Source organism: Staurois parvus, unplaced genomic scaffold (assembly GCF_062004578.1).
Source record: "Staurois parvus isolate SC_StPar_1 unplaced genomic scaffold, SC_StPar_1.0 ptg000668l, whole genome shotgun sequence".
Classification (NCBI taxonomy): Eukaryota; Metazoa; Chordata; class Amphibia; order Anura; family Ranidae; genus Staurois; species Staurois parvus.
In genome coordinates this window covers 7,925,387-7,950,183 of record NW_028318464.1, presented here as the reverse complement: position 1 = coordinate 7,950,183, position 24,797 = coordinate 7,925,387, and the positions used below count along the sequence as shown (strand labels likewise).

The window sequence follows — 24,797 nt, the reverse complement described above, 5'->3', positions numbered from 1 at the left end:
GAGAAGGATTAGGGGATGCAATGTTGGGAAAGATTCCACCAGCAGCATTAATGAGGCTGCTGGTGTCAAGGAAGAGGGAGAAGGACCTCATATCCCTGGGGTGAAGAGATGACTGGCAGAGGCTGGCACCTTTTCTGCCTGATGTTCTGTGCCAAGGGGGCAGCTCCACCGGCGCCTTCCCCTGGCCATGCATGCGCACCTGAGATCTCCTCTCTGCTCCTTTTCTCTGCCATGGCATGAATCATATTTAACGGGTTTAGGGCTGGACCAGCTCACTGAAGTTAGAGAAGCAGGACTGCAGTATGACGGGCTTCCAGAGCCTACAATCTACAGAGGGTCCTGTGCTGAGTAGATTGGATCTCTGACATTTATATATTAGCAGATATTATAGGGCCAGTCCGTATATCAGCAGCCATCACTATATCCTTGACTAGATGCATGTCTGATCCGGGGCCAGGACATTTGAAGTTGGAGCATTATGGCCATCATGGCTACATTTGTGGTTCACCATTACCGATCACTGTGGTGAGATTATACTAGATGACACTGACCCTGAGATGCTAATATGACTATAGGATGACTGATGAGAATTCCCCGGGAAGAGAGCCCAGCCTGCTCATCACTGCAGGAGGTACAAACACCGCAGATCCTAGGTGGCACCTGAGCTTTATACAAAGCACATGGAACCTGGGGCACCAGTTATATATAGTTTATAACCAATAATAAAAGGCTGTGGGCAGCCAGAGACTTAAGCCTAGTACACATCAGCAGTTTTTTTGTTCAACCCAGCGGGATGATTGGAAAAAAAAAAAAAACAACAAACTGAGGAGCTTGCTGTACTAACAATCCGGTGTTAGTGCAGCGATCTCCCCGCTGAACTATTGTGTTTTGAGAGGGGGACTGCCCCCCGCCAGACCACACTGGGCAGCACTCTCAGAAACCAATCGGATGCCAATAGGCAGACCTTTTTTAGGTCATGCCCCTTCGACAGAAACCGACTGTTCAGCCAGCTTCTGGCTAAGTAAAAGAAGGGATTTGTCATTGAAAATAAAGCTTTATTTTACCAAAAAAAAACAAAAAAAACTGGCTCCTAACTTTTTTAGCTGGCTCCTAGATTTAAAGCAAATTTGTCAAGCCTTGCCTTATGCATACACGCAGCTGCCAGAATGAAGGGCAACAAAAATCGGATATCGAGGTTAAATCAGTGCAGCACTACTTTTCTAAAACTAAAACACTCCCCTTTTTGTTGTCAAACTTTTCACTTCTGTGCTTAAACAAAATATTATATTGAAACAGAAATATTTCAATTATCACTCTCAAACACTCAACATACAAGTTAAATCAAGTCCAACATGCTGGAAAAAGTGCAGTACTAAACTACAGGGGTAAGACAAAAATATGGAATCACATGATTTGCGAAAATATAAAAGTGACATGTTTCATGTTGAAAGCAGAAGTGATGCAACATTCTTTTGCCTCCACTGTGTGATAAGACACCTAGCTAACAGGTGGGAAGCCTCACTTTAGTTATTCACTGCTTGGACTACTAGTAATACAGAGGCATTTCAGAGCTATGGAACTTCAAAGAGGGCAAATTGTTGGTGCCCACTTAGCTGGTGCCTCTGTGACTGAAGTTGCAAATGTATTTGTCATGTCGCAGGGTACAGTATCAAAGGTTATACGACATTCTTTACCAAATTACATTTTCACGGAAACTGTATAAGCACGGTCAACATAGTCAGTTGACCGTAAGAGACAAAAGGACATTATGCAGGATTGTAACCTAGAAGAAAAAAAAAAAAACTGCTGCAAAAGTGACTGCAGAGCTCAATCTCAGTCCCGTGAAGACTGGAAAGATTTCCAGTTCAGCATCTCAAATCTACAGAAAAGGGGAAAGATCAGCTTAATATGCATGGAGAAATTATTGAACTGAAGCAGAAAGTAAGAACCGTTTTCCCTCAAGACAGAATATCTTGTCCTTTTGGCTCCTCTCTCTGTGGTTCTGTGAATACCTTGTGCTTAGATCTTCTTTTCTTTTTAGCCCTCTTTTTGTCTTTCTCCTTTCTACGTTTTCTCTTCATCTTGCGATGTGACTTTTCATCGTCTGACCCACTGTGGTGTTTTTCGCTTTTTTCTCGTGGAACTTCTGGCTCAGCTACATCATGGCTAGCTTCTTCACCTCCATCATCTTCAAGCTCACCCTCTTCCAGCTCGCCATCCTCCCTGTTCAAGTGTAAGAAGAGAGCTTGAATATACAGCAGATATCTGTTACACCACCCATAACTTCTCATAATTTGCATCACACGTTCTTGTTTTGGGCCTATGCATCTTAACACATATCAGAAGCCACACACATTTTATACAGTCCCATACTGCATTCAGTATGACAGAAAGAGATCAGTATATTGTCGCCCTGTTATAAAAGTGTTTTATTATCGTCCTTAGGCAAATACTGTGCAAATATTGTAATATTTAACTGGATTCTGCAAAATGTATAAGGAATCCAGCAGCAAGAAAGACTTGAAAGGCTAGTGGAGAGGGGAAATTGTGTGAATTTGCAGAATCCCTGAAGGAGCTAAGAAGTTGGTAACTGTAAAAAACAAAACAAAGAAAAAAAACCTAAATGCTTCTGAAAGAGCAGGAGGATAAACAAATATGCCATTGGATAATGTGAAGTGGACAAGCTTTTTTATAATTCAGTAGCCACTCAGAGAAGTCCTGGTGCCAATAGCGATTTTAAAGTGTAGGTCTGGGCAATAATATGAATGCAGGACAAAACTGGAGCAGCTACACATGGCAACCAATCAGCTTCTATCTCTCATGTTCAAAGCTTAACTGAACAAATTGAAGAGAGCTGCTTTAAATTCCATCTGCTCCAGTTGTGATACATTCACCATCTCACAACTCTCTAAAGTGGTTGTAAACCCTTACCTATACCCAATGAAGTAACTAGCCTTGGGTGATACACAGAGATGAAACCAATCCTCCAATATAAGTTGTACCTGTGTATCTGTGGCAATTTGTCCTGTACATCCTTGCAAAACTCAAAAGAAATAAAAGGATTTGTCACAGACTTACACAGCAACGGATAGGGAGCTGCAGATACACAGATCTCTGAGAGCTGATTGCATTAAAGGGACACACCTTCACACAGCACACAGGAACAGCTGAGGATGTCAATCACAAGCTGTGTGCTGGAGCTCCCTCCCCATCACCTTTTTAGCTTTTGCTGTCATGAAAACTTGTTAGAATTGACTCATTCTAATAACAAAGGAACTAGCTAGCAGATAGAGATGATGCTTAGTGCTTTGGAGAGAGGCAAGTAAACACTATAGAAATATGTGCTTTGTTCAGATTTCATATCTAAAGTTTACAGCCACTTTAAGGCACAAAAACCGCACATCCCTTTTGCAGGGGTGTCATTAATTTTTAATGCCATCCCAGTGCACCTTGCTAACGTGAACACCAAACACATTTTAAATTATTTCCAGAGCAAATACTCATGTTCATCAGATAAGAGTGGATCAGAATACTGAAAATATATTTTTGAGTGTGCGATATTGGGTCCATGCTGCATGCTCCTCTTCAAATGTGCACATTTTTTCCTAGATCAGGTAAACTCAGAATATAAAATTTGTGACTATTAGCTACTCCCAATCAGGAGGTTGGTACCTTGACAGAGGAATTCAACACTGCTCACAGTGGCACAGACAGAACCTGGCAGCATTCTGTACAGAACTATGGAGCAGAACACCAAAAACTGGAAGCAGAGAGCGGAAAAAGAAACCTATTCAATTACTGTGAAATCACACAAATTGTTCTGTTTCACCTGACCATATTAACACCATGTTTAATCAGCCACATTACAATCAGAAAGTCTACAGGGATGCATTAATGGAGAGCTTGGGAAAATGCACTTTACACTTGAGACAGGACTGCAGACTGTGAAGTGTCTCATACCTAAACCAAACTGACAAATTGTTGTTATACAAATCTTACAAATAACTGTAAATACAAAGCATGGATGAAGAAAAAAAATGGAGCTTGCCTATCAAACATACGCAGCTTGTTAAAGTGGTATTAAAGGCTGAAGGCTTTTTGCCCTCATGCATTCTATGCATAGAGGTAAAAAGCCTTCAGTGAGCAGCTCCCCCTTCAGCCCCCCTAATACCTGAGTCTGATCGCGATCCAGTGATGCATATGAGCCGGGTCTCTCTCTCCTTATTGGCTTGAGACACAACAGCAGGAGCCATTGGCTACAGCTACTGTCAATCATAGCCAGTAAGAAGGATCAGGGGGCAGGGCTGAGCCACACTCTGTATGTCTTATGGACATACAGGGCTGGTTCAGGAGTGAGCACGCACAAGTGCCCCAGAGCCTATAGCTTGCTTTAGAGACACTTGGCAATAAGAAAAAGTGAAAAAGCAGCCCTACTACTTTTGCAGGTGAAGTCAATGTGTTGCCCAGGTTTGTACAAGTAGATAGGAGAAATGGATGGGGATGTGTCCATCTGCTGACTCTAACATTTTGTGTGTATTGTAAAGAGACCTGAATAGCAAGAAATCAAATAAGCTTTTGACAGCAATAAATAACTTGATTAAAAAAAAAACCTGGGAAAAGTAGTATCTCAAAATTGCATTTTTTTATTTTAATGACAGTAAATACAGCTGGCTGCAAATAGTAAAATAAAAAGTTTACATATATAATATAAATATTTACCCATATACATATTTAACCACTTGCCCACCGCCCTATCGCAGAATTACTGGTACAGGGCGGCAGGGCTGCACAAAATCACGTATATATACATGATTTGCACAGCAGAGAAATACACAGCAGCAGGTTTCCCTAGTAAAACACACACAGCACATTATGCAAAACAGCACATAGTCAATCCTTTGATCGCCCCAGATGTTAACCCCTTACTTCCAAGTCATTAGTACAGTGTCAATGCTTTTTATTAGAACTGATCACTGTATTAGTGTCATTGGGATGTCAGTGGCAGTTATTCAGTTCCCACCCAGTGTCAGAATGCCCACCGCAGTCCCGCTATATTATTAATTTATATGTATTGAGATTTTTTTTTTTTCTAGCAAAGACATGTAGCAAAATATATTTTGGCCTAAATCTATGACAGAATTTGATTTAAATTATTTTTACTGGATATGTTTTATAGCAAAAAGTAAAAAATTATTTTTTTTTTTCAAAATTGTTTTTTTTGTTTATAACACAAAAAAATTTAAAAAATGCATAGGCGATCAAATACCACCAAAAGCAACAGGGGGTTTAATTCCTATTGTGGCATGTGTACACCTTTGGCTGCTTCCTCAGGGATTGGTGGCAGCAAAAGCATGACTCAATTGCAGGGTTTTACCACCTCCCAACTTTAGGTGTGAACGAGCCCCAAGGGTGCCACTGCCAAATGCAACTAAGGGCTCATTCACAAGTGCAGCAGGAACTGCTGCTCCTCTGGAAAGCAATCTTGAGTGTGTTTGACAGGTGGTGAGGAGGCAATATGTTGCCTCCTCACCACCTGACTTAAACCCTTGATTGCTGTGCAAGGCACGTGACTGCGACACGATAGTACGGCAATTAGAGGTTTAAAGCAGTTGTGAGGAGGTGAAACTGGGCGATACAGTGCCCGGTGATCTTTGACTTCTCCCATGTTAATTTATATGTATTGAGATTTTTTTTTTTCTAGCAAAGACATGTAGCAAAATACATTTTGGCCTAAATCTATGACAGAATTTGATTTAAATTATTTTTACTGGATATGTTTTATAGCAAAAAGTAAAAAATTAATTTTTTTTTTCAAAATTGGTTTTTTGTTTATAACACAAAAAAATGTAAAAAATGCACAGGCGATCAAATACCACCTAAAGAAAGCTCTATTTGTGGGAAAATAAGGACATAAATATCATTAATGTACAGCATTGCATGACCGCGCAATTGTCAGTTAAAGTAACAATGCCGTATCGCAAAAAATAGCCTGGTCAGGAAGGGGGGTAAATCCTCTGAAGGGCAAGTGGTTAAAGCAAATATTTACTTTAGTTTTGTACATAACTATGACTAAATACTAAACAGTTTATTTGAAAGCCTCCCAACAACAAACTTTTTTTTTTTTTTTTGCTCTCTCATTCTGTTACATAGAGCATGGATAGTGCTTTGCTATCTGTACTCTACAGCAGGGGTAGGCAGCCTTAAAGAGGTAAAGATCTACCTGAATAACATGGGAGAAGTCAAAGATCACCGGGCACAGTATCGCCCAGTTTCACCTCCTCACAACTGATTTAAACCTCTAATTGCCGTACTATCGTGTCGCAGTCACGTGCCTTGCACAGCAATCAAGGGTTTAAGTCAGGTGGTGAGGAGGCAACATATTGCCTCCTCACCACCTGTCAAACACACTCAGATTGCTTTCCAGAGGAGCAGCAGTTCCTGCTGCACTTGTGAATGAGCCCATAGTTGCATTTGGCAGTGGCACCCTTGGGGCTCGTTCACACCTAAAGTTGGGAGGTGGTAAAACCCTGCAATTGAGTCATGCTTTTGCTGCCACCAATCCCTGAGGAAGCAGCCAAAGGTGTACACATGCCACAGTAGGAATTAAACCCTCTGTTGCTTTTGGTGGGTGCAACCGCCTGTCAATTGTGACCCATTCAAATAAATGGGGCCACTCTGCAAGCGTCCCACAACTCCATGCTTCTGCTAGGTCCAAGCGGTTAAAGTGTTACTATACCCACAACAGTAAAAATCAGTCTGTACTGTATATGCAGTAAAGCATGCTTGTTATACTCACTGTGGAACCTAAGGGGTTAATCCTCTGCATTGTGTAAAAAGGCTGTTTTATCCTTTCTCCTCTGCCCCTCCTCTTGTTAAAATGACCACCTGATACAGACTGAATTCGTAGTCACATGCACATGCTCAGTTTGGTGTGTATTGCTAGAGAGGTTTTTTTTTTCTTGGAGAGTGCATGTGATCAGCACAGGGTCAATCAGTACTGTTCAGACAGAGGGTCAGGACTTTTACATCATTTTCCTACAGGCTGTAACCAGTACTCTGCTAAAGTCACAAGACTGCTCTAACTGCTGCTGAGAAAAGGTATTTAGCAGTTTCAATTTACTAAAATAATTGCATTTCCATGTTGTGTGTACTGTGGGAGACCAGATATAGTGAATGCAGGGTCCTGGGTTTAGTAACACCTTAAAGCTCCTGGTGAGCTATTATATTCAAAGAGTGGAGAGACTTCCTGCTGTTAGAATACAATGGTCAGTGCTCCCAACTGGCTGTTTGTACACAAGCTGATCAACAGATCGACTTTTACACAACCAGCCCGCCCATTCATGAATCACAATTCGGCTGGTCCATGCTGAACCAGCTGAATTTTGATCCATGTATGGTGTCTTTTAGCACTGTTTGGAATGATGTGCTGTATTGATCAGTACTACACTGGCCTCCAGCAATTGGTTTTTGTTACATTTGACAAGGCTTTATTACTATTTTGTTTACCATAATTAACCCTGCCTGTACTGTGGGTGAAGATCTCATTAGCAGTTGTTACCTATATTTGCAAACTCACTATCCTAACAAAGGATTAAGGATCCCAGGGCTTGGGTGATACATTATATGTTTTTTGTAACAAAAATCTATCCCATATTCTTCACATTGCCATCTATTTCAAGTAAAATAAGCTGCCTACAAAGTCTGATGGAAAATGTCTTCAAACAACTAAATTTTTTTTTTATCACTATTATTTTTAGGTGTGATGTGTGAGGACACAACACAGTATAGTTTGGGTTTCTAAAGTTTGACTGCGAAAGGCAGAAATACACTAAGCAGTTCTATCAGCCCTGCCCAACGTGGGCTTCAGAACACTTTTCTTCCAATATGGACATTAGAAGCGGTGGAGGCATTCTGCAATATGCTGCTCGTTCATAGATACAAAACAATGAGTGAGCATTGCCAACTTGGGAAAAGAAGTGTGTTACTGGCAGGCTCACCATGTGAAAACAAAAGAAAAAAAAGTCTTAAAAAGGAAAGAATAATGTGGTCACCACATCAAAAGACTGGTAAACAAAAATAAAATTACACATTTATGGGTTTAGAATTACTTTTAAAAATGAATGGGTACAGCAAATCAGCTTGATTTACCAAGGCAATTGATCATACTGTTCAGGCCTCCTAGTGTGTCAAAGGTAAAAACAAGCTAATAGCTACTGTACATAGTAAATACACTAAATAAATGATTAACCCAAATCTTGCAGATAATTCTGGACTTGAAGGTCACTTCAGATCACAAATACACTGGACAGAATTTAAAACATCAGTAATTGCAAATCATTTCCTTTTCCTTTGAATGCAAAAGGTGGGTAATAAAAACTGGCCTCATGTACTCTTAAAATGTTTAAAAACGACTATTTTAAGCTGTGTACACACGGGTCAAGAACTGACCAAAAACAGTTGATTTGGCATGAACCAGCTGACTTTCAGCCCGGGTGTTTTGAGCGTTTGAGTGTGTTATGTGCATTTTCAAGCTTTGGAGTATTTTTAATAGCCAACTAAAATATCACCCGTTTCATTATTTGTTGCTAGGTTTCTCAGATTTTCCATCAGCTTTTATTTATTTTATTAATTTATTATTTTTTTAGGGTAAGGGGTTGGAGTTAAGGTTAAGTGTTAGGATTAGGGGTTGGGGTGTTAGGTGTTAAAGTGTTACTAAACCCAGGACCCTGCATTCACTATATCTGGTCTCACACAGTACACAGAACATGCAAATGCAATTATTTTAGTAAATATAAACTGCTAAATACCTTTTCCCATCAGAAGTTAGAGCAGTCTTGTGACTTCAGCAAAGCACTGGTTAAAGCTTGTAGGAGGAGTTTTCTTTCTGCTCTAGGAGGAGGCAAAACCCCTGACCTCATTCTGGACAGTGCTGATTGGCCCTGTGCTGATCACAAGCATTGTCCCAACGAGAGAAAAAAACCTCTCTAGCAATACACACCAAGCTGAGCATGTGACGATGAGTTCAGTCTGTCTTATCAGGTGAACATTTGAAGAAGAGGAGGGGCAGGATCAAACGGCCTTTTTACGTATGTGGAGGCTTAACCCCTTAGGTTCCACAGCGAGTATAACAAGCATGCTTTACTGCATATACAGACTGATAATACCGTTGTGGATTTATTAACACTTTGTCTTATTACTTATTTCGTTAGGAAGTTTTTTATTATTAATTTTTTTTTTGTTAGGGTGTTAATCTAATTATTATTTTATTTTTTTTAGAGCTAGGGGGTTAAGGTTAGGGGTTCAATTTTACTTATTACACATTATACATTCATGATTTTTATTTGTGTATATATTTTATGTAACATTTAATTTATTATTAGTATTTTTTTTTTTATTTCATTTGATTAGAAAAACGCTTGACAAAACACACAAAGACATGCAATCCACACATTTCTAGTGGTGCACCAAAATGAAAATTCTGGTGCCGAAACCGAAAATTCAAAATGCACTTGGCCGAAAACCAAAACTGAAATGCGCAGTTTTTAAAAATGAATATATATTTTTGAAAAAAAATACACTTTGACTAAAAAAAAAAAAAAACCCCACAATATATACCCCAATTGTTTTGTAAAATATGAAAGAGGATGTTACGGCGAGTAAATAGATCCCCAACATGTCACACTTTAAAATTGCATACACTCCTGGAATGGTGTGAAACTGTGGTACTTAATCTCCATAGGTAATGCTTTAAAAATTTCTACAGGTTAGCAGTGTAAAGTTACAGAGAACATCTAGTGCGAGAATTATTGCTCTTGCTCAGACGTTCGTGGCGATACCTCTTGTGTGGTTTGAACACCATATACATATGTGGGCATGGCCTACGTATGCGTTCTGCAAAGCGAAACAAAACAAAAAAAGCGCACCAACCTTGCGCACTACCTCAGTAACCAAATTTTATTCAATACAGAATGATACTCACAAACAGCGAAGTAATTCAAGCATTTAAGTCCTCAAAGGGACTTGAACATTAGGCAGCCTGCGCGAGTCCCATCATAGGGGTAGACACTCAGAACAGCTGACGCGTTTTGAAGGGCATCCCTTCTTCCTCAGAGCTGTCTGAACTATGAGTGCTCTCTCCCATATATGGGATATCTATCTATCCCTATGATGGGACTCGCGCAGGCTGCCTAATGATCAAGTCCCTTTGAGGACTTAAATGCTTGAATTACTTCGCTGTTTGTGTCTCATGCTTTAAAAAAAAAAAAAAAAAATGGCCAAAACCAGAAGTGACATCGCTCCGGTCCTCCAAGGGCATAGAGATGAGTGGAGGCCATCTTTCCTTCACAAATCTATATGCCCAGCGTTGGGATCACTCGATGGTTTCTCAGGTAAGGCTGAGAACTACCAAGCGGCAGCCGGTGGCTGCAGCGGCTAGGGGCTGGGTTTATACTGCACCTGTATCGGTGCTTGTTTTTCATAACGGCTGATGGCCGAGAGGAGTGTTTTCTGCCAAAACGTTTCGGCGCATCCCTACACATTTCCATTTATTTCTATGGAATTAAAAATGCTGAAAAATGCCCAAATCTGCCTGATTAGAGTGACAAAAAAAGCACCAGAACTATGAGCTTCAAGCGATTGGCTTCAGACAACTTGGAGTGGAGATGTGAACCATCTCCACTGAAAATTATTGAGTTTTCTCTCCTCAAGCGGTTTGGAGCTTCGAGCTACAAATCACTCAGGTGTGAACGAGGCACTTACCTGTTATGGAGTATCATCCAGGATTTACATACGTGCCTGTCCAAGGGATTCAGCAGTGTCCTGCTGTGATTCACTGATCACTGGTCCTGTGCCACCATCTTGGTCCTCAATCATCAGAAGTTGGCTTCCGAGTTCAGGCAGCCGACCTCTGATGTGACGTGGTGATCACAGAAGACTTAAGGAGACAGAGACAGGTGGTTGGGGAGCATGACCAGATTTAAAAAAAAAAAGTAACCAAAACAATATGCTATTTGTACTAGGGAGGGAGTGTAGGGAGCTTTTAGAAAATCTGGGGAAGGGCAAAGGTCTGATTTAAATTACTCAGAAGCCCAGAAGTGAAATCCAAGGTTCACCCTCCAGCTCTGGCCATTACAAGGAAGCTTTGTGATACCTTTTGGTACATCTCAGAGAATGCAACAATGTATGAACTTCTAAATTCCCACCAGAGATATTATCACAGGATTCCTGAAGTCTATGATCAGTTCAGCCCAGAAGCTTTCACCCATAACAACATTATCTGTTTTGAATTTATGGACTTTTAAAATTCTAGCTAAATGTTTAACTCGGTGTAAACCACTGTACTACTAGTCATGCTGATTGTCAAATGACTGCAAACTATGCCAGCCAGTCCAATAGACACAAACTCTGGTCAGACCTGTGAAAGATCTTTTGTATGCAAAATGATCACCTGCTGAAAAGACTTTCCAATAACTGGTGCCAGATACTATTGAAATAGTACTTTCAGATACCAGGAGATGTACGATTATTTAATTGCTGATCAAAAAGGAGACAACCAAATAAAAAAACTTTGAAGAAAACACAGCCAGACGAAAAAAATTTCAGCTTTGGGCTCCATGCACAATAGTTTTTTTAAGCTAAAAAAAAAAAACGCTAGTTAAAAACCGCTGGCAATAGCGTTTTTTAGTAGCGTTTTAGTAGCATTAGTGTTTTGTTAGCATTTTTACAGTGCAAGCAGAGGGAAAAGCTAAAAAAAAAAGCTATTATGAGCGTTTTAGTAGCATTTAGTGGTGTTTTTTTCTGCTGGGAAACACTCCAAAAAAACTCTACAAAAACCATTTCTTTTCTGCTCCTAGACACTGAAGCTCAAAAATGCTTATAGCCTAAAGTAGTGTGCAAAAAAATGCTAATAACTGCTTCTAGGAACTTAAATAAACACTAGTGTGCATGGAGCATAAGACATCAAAGTTTCCAGCAATGATCAATTGCAAAGATTTGATTCCACAACCTGCTTAGGTGTCCGATTGTTTCTTTAGGTTACTCATCTAAAGTTACTTTGACGCAAAAACTGCTCCATCATTCAGCTTACAGAGGGTTAAAGCTTATGACCTACATCTAAACATCAAAGCAATATGTCTATTTCAGTGTCATCAATTTACGTCTCTCCAGAAAAGAAACGATTATGTTTGTAAAATGTAAAAACAACACAACCATGGCATAGTGACTAGACACGCCATCGGTTTAACCATATAAATCTTGACACCTTTGAAGTATAAAGTATTACAAGGTGTCATTATATTACAAAGCCAACTAATGTTCATGAATTCCTGTATATATGTTTATATGATGGGAAAAGCTGTACAGAATGTTGTATCTACTTCGTGATTCCTTCTGCATGGGCTGGAAGAACACAACCATCTGCAGTAGCTGAAAGTAGAATCTCTGAGTAGATAATGAGAGAGAGAAAGAGAGAGCGAGAGAGACGGACCTTACTGCACGTTCATAATGGAGAGATGGTTATTTCACACAAACGTGTTGCTGAGAAAAGACATTTTAGTTAGGGGGGAATAATACTCACATCCTTAGTTTCACTGTAATAAATTTTAGGCTCCTGCTTTTCCTTCTATGAGGGAATAGAAATGGGATAAAACCAAACTGGAAATCATTAAAATTGTTTTGTTTAAAGTAGCTAAGCTTGAAATAAGGTGGCTGTTTAGGTAGTGACTTTGACGAAGATTACAGAATTTTTAATTTTAGTTCTTGTTTTCCAGGTCTTGTTTAAAAAAAAAAAACCTGCAGCTCATAAAGGAGGGGAGGGAGGGTTTAGAGAAGAAAGGAGAAGCAAGAAACGGGTTTAAAGGTCAGCTAGCAGGGGCATGGCTTCACTTCTGCAAGAGTAGCAAGTTATTAAAATGAGAAGTGGGTGGGGGAAAGTGTTTGGCATCCATTTGTAGCATGGAGGAATAATCCAGAGCTCACGGAGATTAAACCCAAACGCTCATGCATAAAAGAAACCTGGGAGGTAACCATTTCTGATGAACAGAAAACCCTCCCCCCACACACTTCCATTTTGAAACACTGAAGTCAGTCGAGAGCAAGGTTAACCCTTACTAATATGGATGAGCAGGAACACCATCAATCTACAAGCTAAAAAACACAGGAGAAAAATAATGGTTCAAGTGTTTTTCCCTCTGTTCCTCTGTGCAGACTCCAGCTGCTGAAATGTCCCGATTACATGTTTTCAACAGACTACCAAAAAAATAAATAAATGAATAAGCAGTAACGGTTGAATTTGTACAATGCCCCACAAAAAACATGGAAACTCCCTTCAACTTCTCCAGATCAAAACATGTACTTTTCCTTCAAACTGCCTCTGATCCTTTTACATTAAACTGTTACAAATAAATGTCCTTATAGAAAACACATACTATATGCAGAATGTTGTTAAAGGGGAAAAAATAAAGCTTCAGTAACGGAGCACTGTAATCACACGGTGCAGTAACCCAGGTAATAAGCTGAAATCAGTTTTTAGAAGTCTACATTGAGCAATCTAATGACACCAAATATATGACTAGATGCTGATAATTACTTTACATCACCACTTTTTATAATTAGTCATGAAGTATAACTAAAGGCAAAACCTACTGTTTTTACTTTTGGATAGAGTGCAGATCAATTAGAACACCTGTCAGTTTTATTACGGTCTGTGTCCGTTAGAGAGATTCACCCTTTCTATTTGTCCTGTTTACCATTATCATTGAAAGTAAAAAATATCCCAAAGTTTGGGTGGTCCCAAGAAAAGTATTAGCAATCTTCTAATTGGGACACTAGTTCTGATGGCTTGGGGGGTCCCCAAGAAATTCCTTTAACCACTTGCCGACCTCCCTACAGCAGATATACTGCTAAAGGGCGTCAGGGGTATGCAAAATCACATATATATACACACATGATTTTGTGTTTCCAGGTAGGGGTCGCACCAGCATCACCATTCGCGGCCATCAATCACCAGGTTCCGGCTGGTGAATACCAAGCATCTCCGACGGGGAAGAGGACTGCTTAGTTTACTAACAGTTCTCCTCCCTGTCAGCTCGGGCACACTGCTCTGGATGGCAACACAGCCATGCAAAGCAGTGTGCTTACAGTGAAGCACAAACACAGCACCAAGAAAAACAGCACACAGTTAACCCTTTGATTGCTCCACATGTTAACCCATTCCTGCCCAGTGCCATTAATAAAATCCGGACAGGCGATCAAATACCACTGAAAGAAAGCTCAATTCATGGGGAAAAAAGGACGTAAATTTAATTTGGGTGCAGCGTTGCATGACCGCGCAATTGTCAGTTAAAGTAACGCAGCTCCGGAACACAAAAAATGGCCTGGTCAGGAAGGGAAGTAAAGCCTAAGAAGAGCAAGTGGTTAATTTGCAGGGATTTCCTCTCACTTCCTGTTTTGCCTATGGAACAGGAAGTGAAGGGAAATCTTTCCAATGGGACAAAGATGGCAAAACTAAACCCTGCAAGGGGTATAACCCTCCCTTACTCTATCCAAAAATAAATACATATATAAAAAAAGTTATGCTTATAGTTCTATTTTAAATAAGCTCCATGGGTCCTGTAAGAGGTCTATAGCACACAAACACAGAACCTGGAATTAATAAAGACTGGTGCAGACAGATTTTGCAAGTGTCTTGCATTTGTTCTAAAAGTGGTGCAGCATGCATCAATAAACCGTGCACTTGAATTTGGCGCAAGCTGCACCACTTTTAGAACACATGCAAGACATGTTTGCAAAATCTGTCTGTGCCAGTTTCTCTGTTTACGCTAAAAGAGATTTTGTCTTAATTGGTTCCACTTTCGAAAGATACAGACTGTCAGTATTCTTTTTGAAGTTGGTGTATTCAATGCCCCACAATATAGCAGTGTCACATTCAATGCTTTAGAATATAAAAGTGTCTAGTTTAAGAACTACCTGAATTTGGTGTACAAGTCGCTGTCAGAACCAAAAGTGCTACAGATGCTTCATGAATTTGGCACAATACATTAACAAGAGGGATTAACGCCAGTAAAGTGTTGCAGCAGCTTTACTGCATTCCCCCCATTGTTTTACAGGTACAAAATGAACAAAGAGAAAGTGAAGGTGTCACCTACAGCAACCAGATCCCAGCTGTCATTTTTCATTTGCAGATGATAAAATATAGTTATGATAGGTTGCAAGAAGCTACAGCTCTGCTACTGCTTTTTTCTCCATTTTTCCTAAATAAGCTCAATTAAGGATTGTAAAAGACTCCACAAGACATTCAATGTAATATGTATGGACCTGGGTAATCTGACCATAAATTAAAAATTTCAAACTGTGCAACATATCCCAAGGATGCTGTCCAATGCAGCAAAGATGCCTATTCTCCAAAGCCAATTAAAACAAATGATTAAAAACAAATCCATTCCCAAGCCATTCCTTCTCGGGCTAACCAAAGAGCACAAAATGAAAGCTGTAAAACGATACCTAGTCCACATCAAAAGAGAGATTTTATTCCTGGGGTAGAAATTTGTAGAGAGGTCAAAAATAAAGGTATTAATTGTTTTCCTCTTCAGTGACTCCGAATCATGTGGTTGAGCATAATTGCTAGTTGAGATTCACAGATACCCAACCTATAACTGTACATCTGCCAGTATTGCAACAACATTACATCACAAACTGCTAAACCCAAGGGTGACCACAACTATGTAGAATACAGGACAAAAACCTATCAAACATCCCGACATGAGAACACAGGGAATTTCTGGGTTTCCCCATAGCATGAGAAAGTGGGGAGTTTTTGGTCAAGGTTCAGCTCTCATAAGCACGTATCTTTATAACTTGCAGTGTTGCATTTTCTCTATAATTAGCAGAAAGCCATATGACTAATCTTCTGGAACAACCGCCAGTCCTACTGCATATCAGGAACTCGTACACGTCCATATAGGCCTCTCACATGCTAAGAATAGACCAAAAATATTTTGGAGAGCTTATGTGCCTCAGACCACAGGTCTTTGTCTTTCTATCCAATCTGGCAACAGGCACGTTCCCAACCAAAGCAACGCTGCTTCTCTGGGCCACAAAGAACAGTCTACACAAGAGTTTTTTATGGACAAGTTCATTATATTGGCATATTTAGGCTGTCATCCCTAAACTAAACATTAGAACAACAGAAAGGATTCAGAAAAACCTATCCCACCTCCTCCAAAAAACTGAACTTTAAGGTGGAGCTGCACCTAAAAAGGGAAGTTCCGCTGTAAGGCCTTGTCCCCCACTCAATATTGAGGATTGGCACCTTTGAAAAGCAGGGAGGTATTTACCCTCTCCCACTTCCGCTGCAATTACCTAGGCGATCGGAAGTTGTACTCCCTCTGGGACATGTGACAGATCCCAGATTACGGGACCATTCACAAAGCGCAGCATGCGCAGTGAGCACCTGGTCGTGAAGCTGAAAGTTGTCACTGCTGGGTGCCCACACTGAAGATGCTGACATTGGGGACACAGGATGGCCAGTGTACCCGGCTACAGTGAAGACACTGCTGGATTGAGGAACAGGTGAGTGTCTGTTCTTTAAAAGTCAGCAGCTACAGTTTTTGTAGCTGTTAACTTTTACTTTTTTAAATTTTGACTGGAGCTCTACTTTAAGGTTCCATGCACACTAGTATAAGCTAAGAAAATGCCAGAAAAGCACTGGATGAAAAATGCTCAGGCTCCATGCACAGAAGCGTATTTAAGCTCCTAGAAGCTGTTATCAGCATGTGTCCATACACACTGTTTTAGGCTAGTAGCATTTTGCAAGCTTCAGTGTTTAGGAGCAGAAAAAAATATGTTTTTGTAGAATTTTTTTAGAGCGTCTTTCCTGGCAGAAGAAAATGCTTTTTTCTACATGCACTGTAAAAATGCTAAAAAAAAAACGCTAATGACCCTAAATGCTCCTAAAACACTACTACAAGCTGACACAAAAATGCTTTTATCAGCATTTTTCATCCAGCGTTTTATTCTAGTGTTTTTTGAGCTTATAAAAAACAAGTGTTTTTGTGCAAGCTTTGAGTAAGTTAGGAGCATTCAACTTTTATTCTGGCAAATCGCTTCCAAAAATGCAAAAAAAAGTTTTTTGGGTTTTTTTTACTCATAGAAGCTGAAGTTTTCAAAACACCTCTAGGTTAAAGTAGTGTGCATGGACACATAGGATAACACCATTTGCTTCTAGAAGCAGAAACAAAAAAATGCTCAAAAGCTGCTGCCAGGAGTGTTTTTTTTTTTTTAAGCTAGTTTACATGGATCCTCACTTTCTCCACCATCTTATCTCTCAATTTTGTATCATTTGTCCCTTCCTTTCAGACTGTAGGATCTGTGGATCAGGGCCCTCATGACTCTTTTTTAATGATTCGAATTGTAACTGTACTGTCTCCCTTCATTTTCTAAAGTGCTGCACAAACTGTTGGAGCTATATAAATCCTGTATAATAATAATACCAAATACAACACTGCTTCCTCCACTTAGGCCACAATAGAAGATACTGTGCACATTTGCAGCTCTGAATGACAATATTTAAAAACATTGAATAGAAAACTTTGCTCCAAATGCCACAACAGTCTCAGATCTGAAAAGTCCTTATTTCCACCAGTACTAGAGTTTCATCCACTGATCAGATCACAAAACTCTCCTATCAGCGAGCTCAGCGGTCTGCCAGAACCACACACAAATTTCCTCTACCAGGACACACCAAACAATACAAGATAACTTGGGCTACAATTACATAGTAGATAGTTATTATATTATTAAACTTTATGTAAAGTCATTTTTTTTTTTTATAAAGGAGGGAAATTTTAAACACCTGCAAGGTTACTTTTTTGCTGTCTGTTAACCATTACGGCAATCTCCCTTCACTTCCTGTATCAGAGATGCAACAGGAAGTGAGGGGAAATTCCCTGAAATAAGCGTCCCTGATGGGCGATTTCCTCTCACCTCTTGTTCTGGGGACAACTCTAAAATGTTGGATCTCTCCTCACTTTCTTTCTCGGTGGCAATGGTCAGCAGCACAAACACAGGGATAAATTTCCCCAGACTTTAATTCTTCCTACTCTATCCAAAATGGGAAAAAAAAAAAAAAAGTTTTGCCTACTGATACACTTTAAGGCTTCATGTACATGAGCCTACCCTGACCGCAAATCACGGCAAAAACGCAGTACCGCGGTTTGCGTTTTCCCACAGTCGCCAGTCAAAACGTTCCTATCATGAACGCAATTCTTCTGACTTCAGGAGAGGGAGCTTTAACCTCAACTAAACGCAGCAGCTCCTAAACTCTGCTAAAAGCCAATGTATACATGGACAAATAGACTTTTATGGGGTTGAGTTTAGGAGCTTTGGCAAAAAGAATGCCGAAATCTCCTAAACTTGAGTTTAGCAGCTGCTCGTGTACATGAAGCCTAAGGAGGCCCTATAAGCAATCTTTTTCTAGCTTAGGGAAGGTTAGAACCTTTGTCAGGTTTTACTGTTAACTGGGGCTCCGTTTGAGAGAATTCCCCCCACTTCCTGTTCTAGTGACACTGTTTACCAGACAGGAAGTAAAGGAAAAATCTACAGCAGGTAAACAAATAGTTATCTAACAGGTGTTTCAAATCCCAAACTTGTCTTAAAAACAGGAGTTGTTACAGCTGTCTGTGTTGCTGCTGGAGAGTTCCCCTCACTTCCTGTCTGGTCAAAACAGTATCACCAGGACAGGAAGTGAGAGGAAATCTCTGGAATGGAGTATAGGAAAGCAGTAAAACCTGGCAGGGGTTGGAATTGTAATCCTTCCTCACTACATCTGAAACAAGGATAAAGTTGGCTGGCTGCAGACACACATTACGCGTTCTGACACCACAAACTTTCCATACTTAATAACAAATCCCTGTTGTCACAATAACCATTTCTGTTAACATTTACAGCCATGGATAAGGTCACTGGACACCTATCACCGGAGGGGCTAGGACAGCAGGCACCCCCATAAAGTCTCATGCTAACTGTGGACTGCTATGCCACGTCGCAGCCGATCAGCACGCCCACCAGGGCCCCCCCCATGCAGACACAAGAATGACTCTGAAAACTTGCCATGTTAGAACAGCATTGCAGAAATATAACACATTGACATATTGGTCACATGTTCATCACATCATCATACACACCACTACATTTGTAAAAAGCCAATTTTTGCACTCTCATTGCTTTGTAGACATCAAGGACCTGGCCGGAGGGGCTGGGGGGGTCTCCTAGGGGCTCTCGGCCACCATTAGGATAACTTATTGCATAGGATCACAGACTGGACACCTATCAACAGAGGGTTGGCAGACAGCGAGCACCCCACAATGTCCCGTCCTATCTGCGAACCGCCATGCCACACCACAGATGTCGCCGTGGTCCCTCGACACACCCGCCAGGGGCCCCCCCAAGACCTGCGGACACAAGAATCACCCTGAAAACACAGACTTGTGATGTTAGAACAGCATTGCAGGAATATAACATTGACACATTGGTGGCACATTGGTCACACATCCGTCACATCGTAACAAACATACAGCCACATTCATAAAAGCCATCTTTTGCTCTCTCAGCACGTTGCTTTGTTCTGTAGACATGGAGGCCCAGGCGGAGGGGCTGGGGGGTCTCCTAGGGGCTCCCGGCCACCACCAGGATGGAACACGACCCAGATTGACATAGAAGACAGAAATCTGTTAAGGTTATCCGGTGGCCATAGGGTGTGCTGGCAAACAAGGACATGATGGCACAGCTCTACCTGCACTGGACCACCCAGATGGTGGAAGCCCCCCAGCCCAGCCCCCTCCAGACCTGTGGACACAAGGGTGACTCTAGACACACAGACTGTGGATATTACTCGACCTTTCGGCGGGGAGGAAGAGGAGGTTTGGTTCATTTTCATGGTTTGATGTTGGGGAGGAGGATTCATGGACACTGGGGCCCTCCATGGCCATAACAAGCATTAACTGTCTGTACTGGACTTAGTGTCACTTGTGTGAGCGGCTACATCACGTGAGAGTCCAACGTGTGGTTTGCACTGTAACAACGGCGGGGCTCAGCTAAGAACTTTAGGGCGGTTTGGAGGGGTCCACAGCGGCCCCTCTACAGGCTTTCGCCTCAGGTGGTGAGATGGTGGCGGTGGGCAGGGAGCTCACTGGAGTGGGTACAGGACGGGGGGAACACAGGTGGAAGCAGGACGGGGTTTTGGGGAGTCAGTCCCTGGACAGCGGGGATATTCCGTGTGTCGTGGCGCAGTGAGAAGACACAGACTCAAAATGGCGGCAGCACAGGACTGGGAGGAGGCGGCCCTGCCCGCTACGTCACAATGGTTAACCGAGGCCGCCGCTTTTCGAAAGGGGGGAGGAGGAGTCCTTAGGAAGTTTCCGGAGAATGGGCGGGGGTGATGACTTGGGAGAACGTGATTGGCCGGGCAAGCCGCTCCCAGAGGTGAGAGGGCAAATTCGCCAATGAGCCAGCGGGAGATGGGCGTAGACTGGGAAGGCGGAAAGGGTATTGGTCCGGTGGGCATGACTTTTAGTGACGCAGTTTCGCAATGCAATGTGGTTGTTGTAGGCTGGGACGTGTGTGTCGTCATGTGGTGGCAGGTCCGCTCGTGCACACGTTGCGTGCAATACAATATGTCCTATGATTTAGTGTCATAAATTGCAGGGTGTGCCGTATGTGTGCACGGCACAGCAAGTTCCCTGGTGTGCTGTAATGTGTCTCCATGTATTATCAATGGCACGCGAAAGTACCTTTTCTGTACTGGTGTGTTAGGCTACATTCACGTGGGCTGCGATGTTGCTTGAGACGCCGGGTGCTCCTTGTAGGCAGCCCAGTTAGGGCCGGGTGTTGTGGGAGCATGCCTAAAAGTGAATAAAGTCTCTCTATATGGTGCTTAAAGAAACGAAACTTTCACAAAGTGCTTTATCCACTTGAGCTCCAAGCCATTTGTGGCACTTTTTGTTTACATCCATATTTTTTGCTAGCATATTAGCACCTCCAAACATATATTTTAAAGCAGAAGCACTAGAGAATAAATGATTGGGCTTTGCAATTTTTTATGTCACATGGTATTTACAAATGCAATTTTGTGGGAAAAATACTTAAATTTTAATACAAAAAAACAGTACATAAGCCATTTGTAATATATAAAAGATGGTGTCACACCAAGATAAGTATCTACCAAACATGTCACAGTGTAAAATTGTGCACGCCCATGAAATGGCGACAAATTATGTAAATTTTGCTATCCATAGACAACCCTTTTAGCCCTGGTTCACACTGATGTGGTGTGGCACATCGCATGTGATTCGCGCATGAACTGCACCGTATTCCTGTGCAAATCACAAGCGATTTATGTGTGGTACAATTTGAGCCATACATTTTGTATGGCTCAAATCGCCCCGCATCCACACCAAAAGAGTCCAGTACCCTTCTTTTTGTCCGCACCAGAATTGGATTGCATGAGTGTTCACCCCATATGATCTGATTTTGCACATTGCACCGCATTTTGCGAACCAATTTCAGGGTGTTGGTAACTTAAAATACACACCCGCAGCGGTTCGCATGAACAGGGTGCAATTATGATGTGCGGAAATTGCACAGAAACCGGTGTGAATTCCGCACCGCATCAGTGTGAACCAGGGCTAAAAGCCTTAACAAGTCACCACTTTAGATTTACAGAGGAGGTCCAGTGCTAGAATTACTGCCCGTGATCTGTCGTTCGTGGCAATACCTCATACGTGGGACAATCGATATTTGCACGCGTGCGGGACTGCTGTGTGCATTTGGCTTTGCATAAGGGAACGGGCACTTTAATTTATTTTTTTTATTATTTAATATTTACTTTTTTTTTATCTCCTTTATTTCAATCACAAGGAATGTTAACATCCCTTGTGACAGCAATAGGCACATGACAGGTACTCTTTATGGAGCGACCTGGGGTCTATAAAACCCCAGATCCCTCCTCTGCCCTCAAAAGCACCAAGATCTGTGTTTTTGGAACTCTTGATTTTTTTAAAAAAGCGCAGATGACGTCCGGGTAAACTGGAAGTGATGCAGGTCACCGATACTGGGTTACCATAGCGGAGACCCGATCAAAGCCAATCCCAGATTTGTTCAGGTGTCCGACCAGCCAGTGGACATGCCACCTGGTTGCTCAGGTTTCCCGTTGGAACGGGAGAGCCTGAGCGAGCGGTGGGTAACATCCCCTCTCGCTGCTTGTACAAGCAAATGAATGGCTAGTTATTCACTCAGATTGTCTGTACAAGAGAGCCGACCACTGACTCTGAAAAACGGTACCAGGGTAATGCCTGCAGCTGCAGGCATCACCCTGTTATAACCACTTGAAGTCAAGCAACGTACCCACACATTGATTGGCGTCAAGTGGTTAAGAAGTGACAGTGCTAAAGCCGTGAAATTCTTCTATATTCAAATTCATGCAAAACACTCTGTGCTCCTCTCTTGCCCACCACACTCACCAGAGCTACATGGCACCCTATGCAGCATAAGTGGGTCTCAAGAGCTTTCAGATGTGTAATCCTGTCAGGAACCATAAACAAGGTGGAGACAGAAAGTGCAGTTAAAATCACACCTTTAATGAAATAGCAAAATAACACAGTTCAGGAACGTAGTCAAAAGCAGAAGCCAGGGTTTGGATACCAGAGTAGGTAATCAGACGAGCCGGGGTCAAGAAACCAGAAGTTAGCGTAGCCAGGAGCAAAAACCAGGAATAGGAATCTTAAGAGAAGTTAACTAGACCGAGTTGTACACAGGAATACACTGGAGTTCACAGACCATGCAAGGGCAAGGAGAAAATGAGCTAAGCTGCTAAAATAGCAAAAAGAGCTGGCTGTGGGTTGGACTAATGAGGCAGGTAATGGTATTCAGGTGAGTAAGGCTGGCCATACATTATACAATTTTTTTAAAAAATTTGCTTTAGATTTACCAAAAACCATATAATATGAGCTCAAACCTAAACAACACTTTCAATTGTATCCAATTAGGCAGGCCCTTGCACTATATAATTGAAGGTAAATCTATAGGAAATTGGACAGAAAATTGTATAGTGTATGGCCAGCCTTACTGTGGAGATGAGTAGCTGGTAATTAAGAGACAGTTGAACAGCTTCTGAGCACTAAAAGAAAAGAGCTGCTCATTGAGTAGCAGGAGCCCAGCCCTGACAAATCCCTCCTACATCTTGCTCCAGTGTCACCACTGTGAAAGGTCTCTTCACAGTTTACTCTCTAATTTCCATGCATAAAAGAGATATAAAAAAAGAACCAGAAGGCAGCCTCCAATAGAGTAATTCTGTTTAAAAAGTAAAAACAATTAAAATCCACTTACTCCACAGTAAGTACAAGTACAAGCTAACAGCGCATGTATTACTTCCTGGAACCAATTGCATTCCACCGACCAGAAATACAAACCTGGAGGTGGCATAACAAGCCCTACCCAAAGCATTTCATCACACTGACTTCAGCAGCAGCCTTATTTTTTGGTAAAGGTGAACTAACCCTTTAACAGTGTACATGAGCAACCCTGAACACAGATAGTGTGTTCTTGGGGCTGCTCACCTGCAAATCTGTCAAATAAAGACAAGCGTCTGTGTCCATGCAGCTAATGCGTCCTTGTATATTTACATCTGCCTACATGCAGTACCTGGTGATTCAAGCTATATAACCGCACAGCTCATTCACAGAGTACGGGTCTCAGTGCCTATGTGAATGAGGCCATAGGCAGCCAGTTCAAATGAATGGACTGTCTTCATGCACAGTATGTTAACGTGTTATGTTATTGCACCGCAATACTGTGAACCCAGCCTTAGGTCACATGCACACATGTTGAGGCATAAACTATGACTAGCTTAAAAGGTTCATTAATCTTCACAAAAAAAATGCATATACAGATGTAGCCAGGTGCCCTTACAGCTCTGCACCTGCTCTCCCCACTCGTACCCACCCTTGTGGCAATTACTAGTTGTTGCCACTAGAGTCTAAGCCATTAGGAACTACCCAACCAGCTACGTTAGAGCCCTATAACTGCCAGCTGAATTAAGAGATTGGATCGCAGATACCACTTGGAACCCTGCAGCGCAAAAAAAGCCAGTTCCGCCAAGGGCTTTCTGAACAGGTAAAGGATGAGCTTGCCAGAGTAGATATTCCTAATGATCTTGAGTAATTCATCCAATTGTGTATCCGAATCGATCAAAGACTTACAGAAAGGAGGAAGGAGAGGCTGGGAATGTTTGGAAGTAATAAGGGCATGCATCTCTCTGCTAGTCCATTTGTTCAGCTGGATCAAAAGTCTCTCTGGGTTCTAATACTCCTGAGCCTATGCAGGTTGATGCTATTAAGAGGTCCATTTCCATTCAGGAGAGAGAGAGAAGACGTTCAGAGAACTTATGTCTATATTGTGGCGACTCTGGTCATTATGCAATTAATTGTCCTAACAAGGTTAGAAGCACAATTGCTGTGACTGATATGATTGTGCCTGAACAAATAAACTCTATAAGCCAGTCTGTCTCCCCACTGATTCCTAAGGAGAATAAAGTGAACTCACTACTCTCTCATTTTGTCATCGCCATTAAACTTGTATCTGAGGGCCGTGAAATCTCCTGTTCAGCTATGCTGGACTCTGTGGCTGGGTGGAACTTTATGGATATAGAGTTTGCCCACAACAATAATATTCAAGCAAGAAATACATTTACCCCTATTGATATGGAGACAGTTGATGGGTCACCCTTATCTTCAGGACCTGTTACCCAT

General features: G+C 41.6%; 1 protein-coding gene across 2 annotated transcripts in view; it reads right to left on the bottom strand.

Annotated features, from left to right (window-relative positions):
- Positions 1-20,331, bottom strand: part of ZC3H4 (zinc finger CCCH-type containing 4) — a 50,645-nt gene extending 30,314 nt beyond the window's left edge. For both annotated transcript variants that reach the window (XM_089652013.1, XM_089652014.1), the window contains exons 1-2: positions 19,891-20,331; positions 2,013-2,223 (exon numbers count right to left, since the gene is read on the bottom strand). In XM_089652013.1, the coding sequence (XP_089508139.1) occupies positions 2,013-2,223; positions 19,891-19,991 (312 nt within the window). In that variant the 5' untranslated portion in view covers positions 19,992-20,331. The remainder of the gene's footprint in view (positions 1-2,012; positions 2,224-19,890) is intronic.
- Between the last annotated feature and the right edge of the window lie 4,466 nt (positions 20,332-24,797).